This window comes from Gorilla gorilla, chromosome 7 (assembly GCF_029281585.2).
Source record: "Gorilla gorilla gorilla isolate KB3781 chromosome 7, NHGRI_mGorGor1-v2.1_pri, whole genome shotgun sequence".
Classification (NCBI taxonomy): domain Eukaryota; kingdom Metazoa; phylum Chordata; class Mammalia; order Primates; family Hominidae; genus Gorilla; species Gorilla gorilla.
In genome coordinates, this window is record NC_073231.2 from 99,602,041 (window position 1) to 99,617,849 (window position 15,809).

The window sequence follows — 15,809 nt, forward strand, 5'->3', positions numbered from 1 at the left end:
ACTATTAGCATTGTGACAGTGGTATGGATTTTGTGATCAGTGGGAATGCATGAAAGAAAACTCTAAGTGAGGGTGAGCTGAAACCGTGTCCTGTTCCTACTCTGTCTGACAAAGACCATGTCATATGGACACAAAAAAACTTCTGTCCTTTAGGACAGTGGCTAGAGATGTGGTCGCCTGAAAAGTTTTTACTGCCCACTGCACAGACAAAACCAATTCACTGAGACCATGGTATTGCAGTAAAGAAAGAGTTTATTATGCAAGACTGGCCATGTGGGAGATGGAGTTATTATTCAAATCAGTCACCCCAAAGGCTTGGAGGTTAGAGTTTTTCAAGGATAGTTTGGTGGACAGGTGATTAGGGAATGGGTGCAGCTGAATGGTTGGGGATGAAATCATAGAGATATGGAAAACAGTCCTCTTGCACTGAGTCCACCTCTAGGTGGGGGAGGGGTTGGGGGGTTGGGCATAGGACCAATTGAGTCATGAGTCATGAATCCAGATGGAGTCAGTCTGAAAAATATCTCGAAAGACCAATCTTAGGTTTTACAATAGTGATGTTTTCTATGGGAGCAATTGAGGAAGTCACAAATCTTGTGACCTCTCGCCGCATGACTCCTGGGCAATTAGGGATTATAGAAACTACATTTACAGTTTAGCAAAATTCAGGCCCCTCTCATAATCTTAATCTTGTGGCCTTTCATTAGTTTCACAAGGGCAATTTTTGGGCCCTGAGCAAGGGGGGTTAGTTTTAGGAAAGGGCTATTATCATCCTTGCTTTCAAGTTAAACTAGAAACTAAATTCCTCCCATAGTTAGCTTGGCCTTCACCCAGGAATGAGCACCCCCAGCCTGTGAGGCTAGAAGCAAGATGGGGTGAAGCCATGTTAGATTTCTCTCACTGTCATAATCTTTGCAAAGGCAGTTTCAGAGGCTCTGTTGTCCTGGACCCAAACCCACATTGGCCCTCTGTCCTCTTCCTTGTGATGAAATGAGAGGAGAAGACATCAAGTTCCCCTCAGGGTTTGGAAGTCAACAATAAACTAAAGAAGGAAAGGAATGAGACACGTTTTATTTTCCACTGCAACAAATGTGTATTAAATGCTTACAATGTAAAACAGTTGTGATGGTGCGCACCAATAATCGCAACTACTTAGGAGGCTAAGGCAGGAGGTTTGTTTGAGTCCAAGAGTTTGAGGTGAGCCCTGGGCAACATAGTGAGACACCCCCAACCCTGCTTCTCAAAAAATTTAAAAAACAAAATAGCCAGGTGTGGTGATGCACACCTGTAGTCTCAGCTACTTGGGAGGCTGGGGCAGGAAGATTGCTTGAGCCCAGATGTTCAAGGCTTCAGTAAGCTATGACGGCATCACTGTACTCCATCCAAGGTGACAGGCTGAGACCCAATCTCTAAGAAAAAATAAGAAAACAAAATAAAATTGGCCAGGGGAGGTGGCTCACATTTGTAATACCAGCTCTTTGGGAGCCTGAGGCAGGAGGATCACTTGAGCCCAGGAGTTTGAGACCAGCCTGGGCAATGTGCCAAAACCTCGTCTCTACAAACAATACAAAAATTAGGTGGGCATGCTAGTGCCTGTCTGTGGTCCCAGCTACCCAGGAGACTGAGGTGGGAGGATTGCTTGAGCCCAGGGAGCCGAGGCTACAGTGAACTGTGTCCGTGCCACTGCACTCCAGTCTGGGTGACAGAGTGAGACCCTTTCTCAAAGTAAATACAAAAATAAATAAAAATAAAATAATGATAGAAATAAATGCTTACAATGTGCCAAGCACAGTGCTATGCGGAGGAGGCAGTAGTGACCAAAACACACACACACACACACACACACACACACACACGGTCCTTGCTTTTACAAAGCCTGCAGTTCAGAAAAGTAAAACCAATGAAAGAATTACCCAACTAAATGTGAATTTACTACAGGGATAAGTGCTATGGACGAGAAGTCCATGGTACTGTGAAAGTATTTCACAGGAGACCCTGGCCTGGTCAGGAAGGGTGGGAGATGTTCCCTGAAGAAGTAATGAATGAGCTGCTTGGAAAGGAGGAGTTAAAAAGATAAAAGGAAATTGCTGGGAAGGGGAGGGAGTGGTCCAGGCACTCCCTGCTGCTTGGCAGCATCCAGGGAAGGAAAATAAGGCCAGTGCAGGTACAGAGCACAGGAGCACACAGGACAATGCAGGGCTGCAGGAAGAAGTCAGACCATGCTGAGGGTTAGGGTTCACGTTAAGGACTTTGATCTTTCCATCGGAAAACCAGCAGGCAGATGACATATTAGGACTTGCATTTCAAAAGAGTACTCCAGCTGAGGTATGGAGAATGGATTAGAGAGTGGCAAGAGTATGTTTGTGAAGACAGGTTAACAGGTTATTTTGGCTTCTAGTTTAATGTGACAGTTTAAACACAGGTATTTATCTCCACTCCTTCCAGAAATTCTAATAAAATAACAGGGAAGCAACTTTTAAAAAGACAAAAACTAACAAGAATAAAGAGAATAGGGTAAGACGAACAGCAATAAAACTTTGCAAGCGGGAAGCAAGTGGATAGGTGACCATTTCTTCTATGGATCCAAGAGAGCTGAATCCTACATTAACAGTGGGAAGAGCTAAGAAGCAATCTTACATGCACCAAAGAAGTCCTCAAAGGCTTAGGAGACAGTATCTTCTGTTTGTGGAGGGGAGTGAAAACAGGAGAAGTGGTCGAACATCAATTTTCAAAGCACTTTCCTTCCAATACCTGGAAACCTGTCTCTCCCCAACTCCAACAGAAGATTGAAGGTTTATTCTCAGTGCATTTGCAAACAAGGATTCTATTTAATATATGTAAAAGAAGGGCATTATGTGAACGATGAAACTCACACCCTCTAAATATTACACCCAGGCTTAAAATCTCCAAGGAGAAGAATCTTTCTGAGAAATTTGATCAGCACAGTAGGATAGGGAAAGGGGACAGGAAGAATGAGGGATTGCCCTAAGAAACAACCCAGGCAAATCACTCCACACGTTGTAGCCCAGTCAACAAGCCCTTCCTATCTTTGTAGAGCTTCTAATTAGCTTGTCAGTGTGCCGACTTTTTTTTTTTTTTTTGAGACAAAGTTCCGCTCTTGTTGCCCATTCTGGAGTGCAATGTCGTAGTCTCGGATCACTGCAACCTCCACCTCCTGGGTTCCAGCAATTCTCCTGCCTCAGCCTCCTGAGAAGCTGGGATTACAGGCATGGCCACCACGCCCAGCTAATTTTTCTATTTGTAGTAGAGACGGGGTTTCACCGTTTAGGTCAGGCTGGTCTCGAACTCCTGACCTCAGGTGATCCACTTGCTTTGGCCTCCCAAAGTGCTGGATTACAGGCGTGAGCCACCGCGCCTGGCCGCCCACTTTTGTATGTGTGTAAATGGCAAAAGGTCCCAAGATTTAGGAGGAAAGCCTTTTATACAAAACATAACTTTGAAGAAACAGATTATGCAACAGAGGAAAACTTTAAAACACCACTAGTAATGTATTCCAGGAAATAAAATATTGCAGCATGGAAGAATTCAAGAATGCCATAATTAAGCTATAGCCAGAAAACAAAAGAGAGCTCTTAGAAATTAAATTTATAATAGAAGAAATGAAAAGTTCAATTCAATGTTTGACAGATACATGCAGGAAAATCTTCCAGAAAGTAGAACCAAACCAAATAAAATGAAAAATGAAGCCTGGGCTCGGTGGCTCACGCCTGTAATCCTTGCACTTTGGTAGGCCGAGATGGGTGGATCACCAGAGGTCGGGAGTTTGAGACCAGCCTGACCAACATGGAGAAACTCCGACTCCACTAAAAATAACAAAATTAGCCCTGCGTGGTGGCACCTGCCTGTAATCCCAGCTACTCGGGAGGCTGAGGCAGGAGAATCACTTGAACCCAGGAGATGGAGGTTGCAGTGAGCAGAGATCGTGCCATTGCACTCCAGCCTGGGCAACAAGAGCAAAAAAACTCCGACACACACACACACACACACACACACACACACAGACAGGCCGGGCACGGTGGCTCACGCCTGTAATCCTAGCACTTTGGGAGGCCGAGGTGGGCAGATCACGAAGTCAGAAGATTGACACCATCCTGGCTAATACGGTGAAACCCCGTCTCTACTAAAAACACAAAAAATTAGCCGGGCGAGGTGGCGGGCTCCTGTAGTCCCAGCTACTCCAGAGGCTGAAGCAGGCGAATGGCGTGAACCCGGGAGGCGGAGCTTGCAGTGAGCGGAGATCCCGCCTCCCGCCACCGTACTCTAGCCTGGGCGACAGAGCGAGACTCCGTCTCAAAAAAAAAAAAAAAAAAAAAAAAAAAAAAAAGAAAAGAAAAGAAAAATGAAAACATAATCTGAGAAAATTAGAGGAACGGTCCAGGAAGTCTAGTATCTGAAAAATAGGGTGTCCAGAAGAAAAAAAAAACGGAGATAAAGTCTTCAAAGGAATAATTAGTAGAAGAGATCATTTCCCAGTGTTAAAGGACATGAGTTTCTTGGCTGAATTGCAAAGTTACAACAGGTGTTTCACACAAAAGATGACAATGAAACATGGCCAGACACATCACTGTAAAATTAAGAAAAATGAGAAGGTGGGGCACAGAGAGGAACATCCTGAAGACTTCAAGAAAGTAAAAAACAAGTTACACACAAAAGATTAACAAATCAAAAGGGCACTAAGTGTCTGGAGATTCGGAATGAACACAGGGTTCACCACACAAAGTGCCCCAGCTGTAAGATCTGAACCTCACTAATTCCCCTTTCTCACCACAACCTCCACTTCTGTTTTTCACCTTCTTTGTAATATTTTAATTCATTAATCTCATCTTGAACTTACTTGCCTTTAGCTTTTCTTTATTCCTGCCCAGAAAAGCACATCCAGAGATTCAAAGGCAACAATAAAAAGCAAGGCTTAAGAGTGTGGGCTCTGCATTATCCAAAGCAAACTTGTCACAGAGGAAACCTCAAAATTAGGGTTCAGCCTGAGTGGCCATGTGGGTTCTCAGCTTCATGCAGGAAGGAATTCAAGAGCAATCTGACAGAATAAAGTGAAAGCAAGTTTGTTAAGAAAGTAAAGGAATAAAGAGTGGCTACTTCATAGGCAGAGCAATGGCAAGGACTGCTAGACTGAGTATATTTATGGTTATTCCTTGATCATATACTAAACAAGGGGTGGATTATTCATGAGTTTTCCAGGAAAAAGGTGGGGAATTCCTGGAACGGAGCGTCCTCCCTTGTTAGACCATGTAGGGTAACTTCTCTAAGTGGGCATGGCAAGGGGCAAACTGTCAAGGTGCTGGTAGGAGTGTCTTTTAGTATGTTAATCCATTATAATTAGCATATAATGAGCAGTGAGGATGACCAGAGGTCGCTTTGGTCACCATCTTGGTTTTAGCAGGTTTCAGTCCTCTTCTTTACCTATCCTGTTTTATCAGCCAGGTCTTTATGACCTTATCCTGTGAAATCAGTCCTGCCAACCTCCTATCTCAAACTAACACAGGAAAGAAATAAAATACTGTGTGTTCTCACTTATTAGTTGGAGCTAACATTGTGTACAGATGGACACAAAGAAGGGGACAATAGATACTGGGTACTACCTGAGGGTGGAGGGTGAAAGGAGAGTACGGATCAAAAAACTACCTATTGGGTACTATGCTTATCACATGGGTAAGGAAATAATCTGATCCCCAAACCCCCGAGACACTCAATTTACCTATATAACAAACCTGCACATGTACCTCTGAACCTAAATTAAAGTTTAAAACAACAACAACAACAACAACAACAACAAAAACCCGAAGAAAAGTATGGGCTCTGGTGTCAAATTACCAGGGTTAGAACCATGAATTAAGTGTGACCTTAGAAAGTCACTTATACTTTCTAAGCCTTGGTTATTTCATCTGTAAATTAAAGGTGATGATAACAGTCCCAATTTAGGATCAAATGAGATATTGCAATGCCGGACACATTAAAAGTGTCTCCATGGGACTAGCCCAAACTGAGCCTACTCTGTTGATAACAAAATGTCGTGTTACCTTTTAGATGTAACAGAGCCAAAAACTGCAAGTCATGTAGCCCAGTCATGTGCAATAGAAAAAGCTTGGACCTCTAACAACACCCAAAACCAATGAATCCTTTCCTTGGAACCAAGACCGGGACATGACTGGAACCTGAACTTGGAACTCCTTCAAAAGTGATGGGTCCATTTGCCTGGAGGATCAGGCCTAAAATCGGCCTCTACGTACCTTTTTCTAAATGGTCAAATTTAAAGTCCTCCATTCAGCCTGCCAAGACACATTCCTAAATTCTTCCCTTGACTTTCCAAGCCCATAAGTTTACCCCAGACTCTAAATCAGGGAAACAGATTTGAATGCACTCCTATCTCCTTGCTGACCAGTTGTGCAAATAAAGGCTTTTTTTCCTCAAAAGCTTGTGCCACATAGTATTGGCTTCTGTGCATGCATTGGATAGAGAGCTCATTTGCTTGATAACAAAAACAAGCTATTAATACCTATTATTTCTATTATTATCCATACCTCTAGCTCCCACCATGTTAAATATTCCTATAACTTTCATTTCTACCTTAAAATTTTCTTTATCCAATAAGTTTTCGCTTAGAAGCTATCTACCACAGGTATCTTCCTTTAATATCACAACCATCTACCCAGCCACCCAAATCAGAAACCTGGAAGTTATCCTTGATTCTGTTTGTTTACTTCGTATGTCCAAATAATAAAATTCTTATAATTCTTCTTCCTGAATAGCTCCTTTATTCATCCTTTCCTGCCTCTCCCTTCCTCCATGGCTCCAATTTAGACTCTAGATTTCTACCTTAGCCTCGCAAGTGGTCTCTAGCTCTAAACGTTTCCATATTTTTGTCCAGGATTTTTTTTTTTTTTTTTGAGATAGGGTCTCTGACATCCAGGCTGGAGTGCAGTGGCACGATCACAGCTCATTGCAGCCTTTGGGCTCATTGACCTCCTGGGCTTAAGTGGTTCTCCTGCCTCAGCCTTCCAAGCAGCCGGGACCATAGGCATGTGCCACCCACCCAGCTAATTAAAATAAATTTTATTTGTAGAGGTGGAGTCTCACTATTTGCCCAGGCTGGTCTTGAATTCCTGGGCTCAGACAATCCTTCCACGGTGGCCTCCCAAAATGTTAGGATTAGGGGTGTGAGCCACAGCACCAGGCTTAGATTCCTTTATTCACAAAAGGTGTAAAGGTGATCTCATTTTATATACATGTCAACTAAAGAAAAAAATCAGGCTTTTAAAGACTCAAAGTTAGTTTTATTCGGAGTCTTACTGAGGAATGCAACCCTGGAGAGTCTTTCAAAGAGTTTATGTTATACTGGTCCAAAGCAGCTGTTCTGCCCCCAGTTTCTATATCAAGGGATGGAGTTCTGCATGTGCTCAAAAGTTACATTAAACGTGCTCAGAAGTTACGTTGGAGCAAAATCTCATCAAAGTTTTGTTTGGAGACTACATCTGGTTATAGATTACAGAGGCATAATCATTAATCCTGTCACACGTTATCTTACGTACAGGAAGAGGCAAGAGCTAGGATCACTGACTATCTTTTTAAAAAATGAAGCGATTCAAGCAACAGATGTGAAAACCTGTGCTCTATCCTACTTATTGTCTTCAGGGCATTCTTCTGGAGGACTGCGTTCAGTCACTGAGTCAGGGGCTTTGTGAAATTTCGCTGGCAACAGAATGAGCAAACATGGTTTCTTCCATTTCCTGCTTTGTCTCGCATACATGATTTCCTATGCTCAAACCTGGCAGGAAAGTTTTTTTATTTTTTCAGTCTTTGAGCTATAGTAATCCTTCACTGGGTTTTAAGTCAGTGGGGTTTTTTGACATCAAATTGTTAAACTACAAGTCATGTTTCCTTTAACGTGAAAATTACCTAGTCTGAATAAATTCTGATGTAACTATAACTCGACAAATTATGATATTTTTCAACTTACGATGGGTTTATTGCGGGGAGGGGGCAGTCCTATCGTAAGTAGAGGAACTCTATACACGTTTGAAAATATCGCTGGGCTCCAGGGTTAACCGGTCTCTAACCCATTCTTTACTGGACCTGCCAACTTCGCGCAGGGTTGGTAACCTAGCAACCAAGCAACACGAGCAGTGACTTCCGGTACCCGGACTTGGGTTGTCCAGTCAGCTCAGCGAAGCCGCCGCAGAGGCTGATGGGGGGGCTGGGGCCTGTGAGGGTTCCAGCGTCGGTACCATGGCGACGCGCGGTGGGGCTGTGGTGGCAATGGCGGCTTTGTCCCTCTTATCCGCCCGGGCCGTGACCGCGTTCCTTCTGTTGTTCCTCCCTCGCTTCTTACAGGCCCAGACCTTCTCTTTCCCTTTCCAGCAGCCGGAGAAGTGCGACAACAACCAGTACTTTGATATCTCCGCCCTCTCGTGTGTTCCGTGTGGAGCTAACCAGAGGCAAGATGCCCTAGGTAAGACGGTTTGCGGTGGGCCCTGGCAAAAGTAACACTCCCGCCTTGGTCGGCCCCTAGTCCCTGTAAATGGCGTTTCGCCATGTTGATCAGGCTAGTCTCGAACTTCTGACCTCAGGTGATCCACCCGCCTCCGTCTCCCAAAGTGCTGGAATTACAGGCGTGAGCCACCGCGCCTGGCCCGAATACATGTATATTGTTTAGTGATGTAGAAATGTAAAATTTCCAGCAGCAGTTAAGTAGTTTAATAGTTTAGTTATACTTGCACTTAAAATGGTAGCAGCACAATACCAGCTGTGTGCCAGTGTAAGACCTTTACGTATAATAACTAATTTTCTACTCATACTAACCCTATGAGTTTTTTCTCCATTTTATTATAGAGGAAGCCAAGGCAGAGAGTTTAGTAACTTGTTCAAGGTCATGCAACTGAGTAGGATTACTACGATTGGAACTCAAGAAGTGTATTTCTGGATTTGAACCCAGGCAGTACTGGCTCCAGAATCCTGCTGTTAATCACTATACTGCTTCTCAAGATCTTCAGACTTATTAAAAGTTTCACTGTCTTGGAACTTTATTTTTATTTATCAAGAATAAAATTGGCTTTTTTTTTTTTTTTTAGGAACTTCATGTGTATGTCTACCAGGATTTCAGATGATCTCTAATAATGGAGGACCTGCTATTATTTGTAAAAAGTGCCCAGAAAACATGGTGCGCATAATTTATTTTAAAATAACTTACCTGTAAAAAGTAGTAAGTTAAATATCTTTATTTTTCAAAATATAATTTAATGTTTAATGTTTCCCCACAGACTTTAAAATTACTATGCTAATTTTATTTCTACTAGAGTAAGTTTTGGGAGATCAGCGAAATTTCATGCAAACTTGGAGAAAACAAATGTATTTCTTTTAAAATCTGAAATCCAAAAACCACAAAGCTGTAAAAATTTAAGTTTTTGTTTTTACTCGTAGAATAACTCGGTTATGAAGAAAATTAGATGAATAAGACATATATAGAGCAGTCTGGGATGTGTGCAATTTGGGATGTGTATATTTCTTTTGACTGATGCAAGTGGAGTTGTCTTAGACCTACCATGTCAACAGTTTATATGATTATTGATGTTCATAATGATATCTAAGGTGTAATTATTTCATGAAATACCAATTGCATTAATAGATTAAATAATGTCTGTTTCTGTTTTGTTAGTAATTTCATTGTATCGTAATTTTTGAAAAATTAGTAAATAGTTACTATATATAATTCTCAACATAAATATATTTTCAATCATGTTGGATAATTAAAAGTCTGTGTAACAGTTGTGACATTTACAGTAATGTTTCTTCTCATTGTCATATAAAAAAATATTAATTCTGGGAATTTAATATGAAGTTATCAATTGTCCCAATTTATAGCTATCTGTAGTACTTGTAGGTCTGATTACCATTTTTTATATTACCATTTATTTTATATCTTTATAATAAATTACCATTTATTTTATATCTTTGCAAATATTGATCCTAGCTGAATTACCCATGATAAAAAGCTGCTAATAAAAAGTGGTCTCGCAGCAGATCTCTTTTTCAGTGACATTGCTTAAGTTATTGTAATTTTTAAATTGTCCTATATAGGCCAGGCACGGTGGCTCATGCCTGTAATCCCAGCAGTTTGGGAGGCTGAGCCTGGTGGATCATGAGCTCAGGAGTTTGAGACCAGCCTGGCCAATATGGTGAAACCCCATCTCTACTAAAAATACAAAAATGAGCTGGCTGTGGTGGCGCGTGCCTGTAGTCCCAGCTGCTTGGGAGGCTGAGGCAAGAGAATCGCTTGAACTCAGGAGGCAGAGGTTGCAGTGAGCCAAGATTGCACTATTGCACTCCAGCTTGTGTGACAGAGCGAGACTCTGTCTCAAAAAAATAAATAAAATATAAATAAATAAATAAATAAATAAATTGTCCTGTATAAATGTATTGCCAAATATAGGAGTATTTCTTGATAAATTCAGTCTTTTCAACCAAAATTTAAAATAATTTGTGGCATTATTTTTGTTCTTTATAAACTTTGGTTACATCTGTGTTTGTAATTATTGTGTTTTTTGCCCCAGGCTTTTCCTAAACCATATGATATAATAAGCCCAATTTTGAATGCTGTCATACTTTATCAAAAACCTTTACTAGGCCGGGCGCGGTGGCTCACGCCTGTAATCCCAGCACTTTGGGAGGCTGAGGCGGGTGGATCACGAGGTCAAGAGATCAAGACCATCCTGGCAAATGTGGTGAAACCCCATCTCTACTAAAAATACAAAAATTAGCTGGACGTGGTGGCACGTGCCTGTAGTCCCAGCTACTCGGGAGGCTGAGGCAGGAGAATTGTTTGAACCTGGGAGGCAGAGCTTGCAGTGAGCCGAGATTGTGCCACTGCACTCCAGCCTGGCAACAGAGCAAAGACTCTGTCTCAAAACAAAACAAAACAAAACAAAAAAACCTTTACTAGTACAAGCCATAAATGGATAGAAGAAAATATTCTCATAAAACAATTTTAACAACTATGTGTATAATTTATATTTCATAAAATTTACCCATTTTGAATCATAAATGAATTTTTTTTTTTTTGAAAGAGAGTATTACTGTTGCCCAGGCTGGAGTGCAGTGGCACGATCTCAGCTCACTGCAACCTCCACCTTTCTGGTTCAAGCCATTCTGGTGCCTCAACCTCCCAAGTAGGATTATAGGCATACACCACCACGCCCAGCTAATTTTTGTATTTTTAGTAGAGACGAGGTTTCACCACATTGGCCAGGCTGGCCTCAAACTTTGGCCTCAAGTGATCCACCCACCTTGGCCTCCCAAAGTGCTGGAATTACAGACGTGAGCCACTGTGCCTGGACTAAATTTTTTATGTATTTGAATTTTTAAAAATTAGAATAGAGTTTTAGAACAGGTAAGATTAACCTATTAACTGACTGTTGATTCAATCTTTTTGTGTTGTGTTGTGTTTTATATTTGTAAATGGAAAAACGAAATGACAAATAATTATGAAAGAGGCATCCATTTGAATTAAAGATCCTGAAGAAGAGAGAACTATTATCCAGAGTTAATCCTTTAATAGTTTTCAGGACATAGTGATAATATAGAGCTTCATTTTGGAATATAAGCATGAATTATCTCTCCAGGGAATTTTTATGTGGCTCATATATGTATGATTTATTTGAATATTCACTGTAGTTACATACTCTTATGGCATTTTGAACTTACATGATTAGAAGAAGAAAGTTAATTAAAAAAGAGAAAAGCATTTTTTTTCTTTTAATTTAGAAAGGTGTTACAGAAGATGGCTGGAACTGCATTTCTTGCCCTAGTGGCTTAACTGCCGAAGGAAAATGTCACTGTCCCATTGGCCATATTTTAGGTAAGAATTAGATTCCTTACAAAGAAGTAGTGATAAATCTTCATTCTTGTTTTTGTTTTTATTTGAAAAGGGCACTAATTTAAATAGTTAAGTGATTACTTAATATTTTTGCAGTGGCTCAAGCAATTCTCCTGCCTCAGCTTCCTGAGTAGCTAGGACTGCACACATAACACCACTGCAGCTGGCTAATTTTTAAATTTTTTGTAGAGACTGGGTCTCGTTATGTTGCTCAGCCTGGTCTTGAACTCCTGGCCTTGAGAGATCTTCCTGCCTCAGCCTCCTAAAGTGCTGGGATTATAGGCATCAGTCACTGTGTCCAGCCCTTAATAGTGTTTATAAAAATTATTTTTGTACAAATTTAGTGATACTTAAAACATCAGCAGGCATTGAGAAGAAAATACAAAGTTTTGTCTGAGTTTTTTAGAACTCTTAATATTGTAGGATTAGATGGTTATTTCCTTAACATAACATGACAAAATATGTCTCAACTCAAAAGCCAACTTGATGCTTAATAGGGAAAAAGTGTAAGCGTTCCTGTTAATGTCAGGACCTGGAAAAGGATGCAAACTATGCACTTAAGTAAGAGAAAAAAAATATTTATCATTGGAAAAGAAAAGGTAGGCCGTTGTTAATCCCAGCACTTTGGAAGGCTAAGACAGGTGTATTGCTTGAGCTCAAGAGTTTGAGACCAGTCTGGGCAACATGGTGAAACCGCATCTCTACAAATAAAAAAAAAATTATTTGGTTACGGTGGCATGCACCTGTAGTCCCAGCTATTCGAGAGGCAAAGGTGGGAAGATTGCTTGAGCCTGGAAGGTCAAGGCTACAGTGAGCTGAGATGGCACCACTGCACTCCAGCCTGAGCGACAGGGTAAGACCCTGTCTCATGAAAAAAAAAAAAAAAAGTAAAATATCATTGTTTACAGATGATTTGATTGTATGTTTAAAACACCCAACAGAATGACTAAAAATTATTATAAACAGTGATGGAAGAAAATACCTCATATACAGTAGCAACAAAAAAGAAAAAATAAGTAGGCATATCCTTTTTTTTAATTTTAATTTTTATTTTATTTATTTATTTTTTTTTTGAGACAGAGTTTTCACTGTTGTTGCCCAGGCTAGAGTGCAATGGTGTGATCTTGGCTCACTGCAACCTCCCTCTCAGGTTCAAGCGATTCTCCTGCCTCAGCCTCCCGAGTAGTTGGGATTATAGGCATGTGCCATCACACCTGGCTAATTTTATATTTTTAGTGGATAACAGGGTTTCTCCATGTTGGTCAGGCTGGTCTTGAACTTCCGACCTCAGGTGATCTGCCTGCCTCAGCCTCCCAAAGTGCTGGGATTACAGGCTTGAGCCACTGCACCTGACCTTGGCATATACTTTAGAAGGAATGTACAACATAATTAATTGAAGAAATTTGTGAGTATTACTGAGGGATATGAAGGCAGGCTTTTATAAGTGAAAATGCATTCTTTATTTTTGGATGGGAAGATTAAATATTAGAAAGATGCCAACTCTTCTACCAGTCTGTATATTTTAAAGGACCCTAATAAATTCTATCAGGATATTATTTGTTTGTTTTGGGGTAATATACAAATAGAGTCTGAAGTTTAACAGGAAAGTTATATGGAAAGCTAAGAAAATTCTGGGAAGGGAAAGAAGGAACTACCCCGTCAGATAATATGCATGTTATATAGCTACTATAATCACATATATGACAGGCTTATGGATACACAGACTGATTGATGGAACTTAAAACAGGCAATCAGAATAGATTCAATTCATATGGGAATTTGGTATGTGAAAAAAGTGGCATTTCATATAAGTGGGGATAAAACTGATTAATGGTGCTGGGAAAACTGGGAAAACACCCAAGTTGGGTTTCTACCTTATTTCTGAGAAAATTAAACTCCAAATGAGTCAAATACTAAATATGAATATATGAAAGTTCTTAAAGAAAATGCAGGAAAAATTTGTATAGTTTTGGTATAACAGGCCTAAGTATGACCAAAAATACTCAGTCACTTTGGAGGCCTAGGTGGGATGATTACTTGAGCCATGGAGTTCCTGACCAGCCTGGGCAATATAGAGAGACTCTGTGTCTACAAAAAAAAAAAAAAAAAGAAAAAAAGAAAAACCACAGAAGAAAAAATTGCTAAATTTATAAAATGCCATAAAAATTATAATACCAAAAACCAAACTACAAACTAAAGAAAAATATTAATGCATACAATAGACAGAGGTTGAAGTTCTTCAATAAATGTAAAGCTCCTACATATAAATAAAAGTAAGATGAATAACCCAATTTTTAAAATAGCCAAGAGTCATAAATAAAGTTCACATAGAAAAAAATATTTTAACATGAGAAAAAAATGTTCAACTTTTCTCAGAGTAAGAAAATGTACATTAAAGCTAAAATGAGATTTTATTTTTAACCTACCAGATTTTATTATAAAATTTTTCCGACCGGGCACAGTGGCTCACGCTTGTAATCCAGCACTTTGGGAGGCCGAGGCAGGTGGATCACCCGAGTTCAGGAGTTCAAGACCAGCCTGACCAATGTAGTTGCTACTAAAAACTCAAAATTAGTCTGGCATGGTGGCACATGCCTGTAATCCCAGTTTCTTGGAGGCTGAGGCAGGAGAATTGCTTGAACCCAGGAGGTGGAGGTTGCAGTGAGCCAAGATCACGCCATTGCACTCTAGCCTGGGCAACAAGAGTGAAACTCCATCTCAAAATAAAAAAGAAACTTTTTCAACTTTGACAATGTATTTATAAGGATACAAGGAAATAGTTATTCGTGTATTAATGGGAAAAATTTTAAGTTGCTGCAACCTCTGTGGAAAGCAAATTTATGGTGTTTATCAAAATTAAAAATACAGATTATCTTTGCCTGGAAAGCTCTCATCTAGAAATTTCTCATTTGGATACACTTAACTGTATGCCTGAAGAAGTGTTGAATGTTTTTTTCTTGCAACATTATTCCTAAGACAAAAGATTATAAACAAAATAAGATTCTATCAAGATGAGATCAATAAATTAAATTATGATATAGTCATACAATGGTATAGAATGCAATTGTGGAAAAATAAAGAGGCAGTTCTACACATAGTGCTATGGAAAGAAATCTAAGATATATTGAGTAAAAAAGCAAGATATGGAATAATTTATTCATTCATCTACAAATATTTATTGAGTACCTGCTATTTATCAGCACTATTTTATGTATTTGGTATTCCACTATTTAGCTTTTTAAAGACCATTATATATGCATATGTGCTTGTATATGCACAGGTTATTTCTGAAAAGGCTTATAAGAAACTGTTGACAATGCTGCCTCCTGAGTGAAGAACTGAGTGCCTGGGAATAGTGGGAAAGAGACTTAATTTTCATTTTAAATCTTTTTTTGCTTGGTGCAGTGTTTCACGGCTGTAATCGCAGCACTTTGGGAAGCCAAGGCGCGTGGATCACCTGAGGTTAGAAGTTCAAGACCACCCTGGCCAACATGGTGAAACCCCGTCTCTACTAAAAATAGAAAAATTAGCTGGGCATGGTGGCAGGTGCCTGTAGTCCCAGCTACTTGGGACACTGAGGCAGGAGAATCACTTGAATCTGGGAGGTGGAGGTTACAGTGAGTGAGATCACGCCACTGCGCTCCAGCCTGGATGACAAGAGCAAAACTCTCTCAAAAAATAAAATAAAATAAATCCTTTTGTGCCTTTTATTTTTATATTTCATATATTACCCAAAGATTAATTTTTTAATTATCTTTACCTTTTTTTTTTTTTACTTTTTAACAATTTTTTATTTTTGTGGTGATGGGGGTCTTACTATATATCTCAAGCTGGTCTTGAACTCCTGACCTCAAGCAGTCCTCCTGCCTTGACCTCTCAGTGTGTTGGGATTACAGGTGTGAGCCAC

General features: G+C 40.1%; 1 protein-coding gene across 7 annotated transcripts in view; it reads left to right on the top strand.

Moving 5' to 3' along the window:
* Positions 1 to 8,161: 8,161 nt before the first annotated feature.
* TMEM67 (transmembrane protein 67) overlaps positions 8,162 to 15,809 on the top strand; it is a 65,742-nt gene continuing 58,094 nt past the window's right edge. For 5 of the 7 annotated variants that reach the window (XR_008668037.2, XR_008668034.2, XR_008668036.2 and 2 more), the window contains exons 1-3: positions 8,193 to 8,482; positions 9,102 to 9,190; positions 11,791 to 11,884. Coding sequence is in view for 3 of the 7 variants with exons in the window: in XM_055349389.2 (XP_055205364.1) it covers positions 8,260 to 8,482; positions 9,102 to 9,190; positions 11,791 to 11,884 (406 nt within the window). In the remaining 4 variants the exon portion in view is untranslated. Of the gene's footprint in view, positions 8,483 to 9,101; positions 9,191 to 11,790; positions 11,885 to 15,809 lie in introns of all 7 variants that reach the window. The other 2 variants (XR_008668035.2, XM_019032936.4) reach the window with 1 other exon arrangement.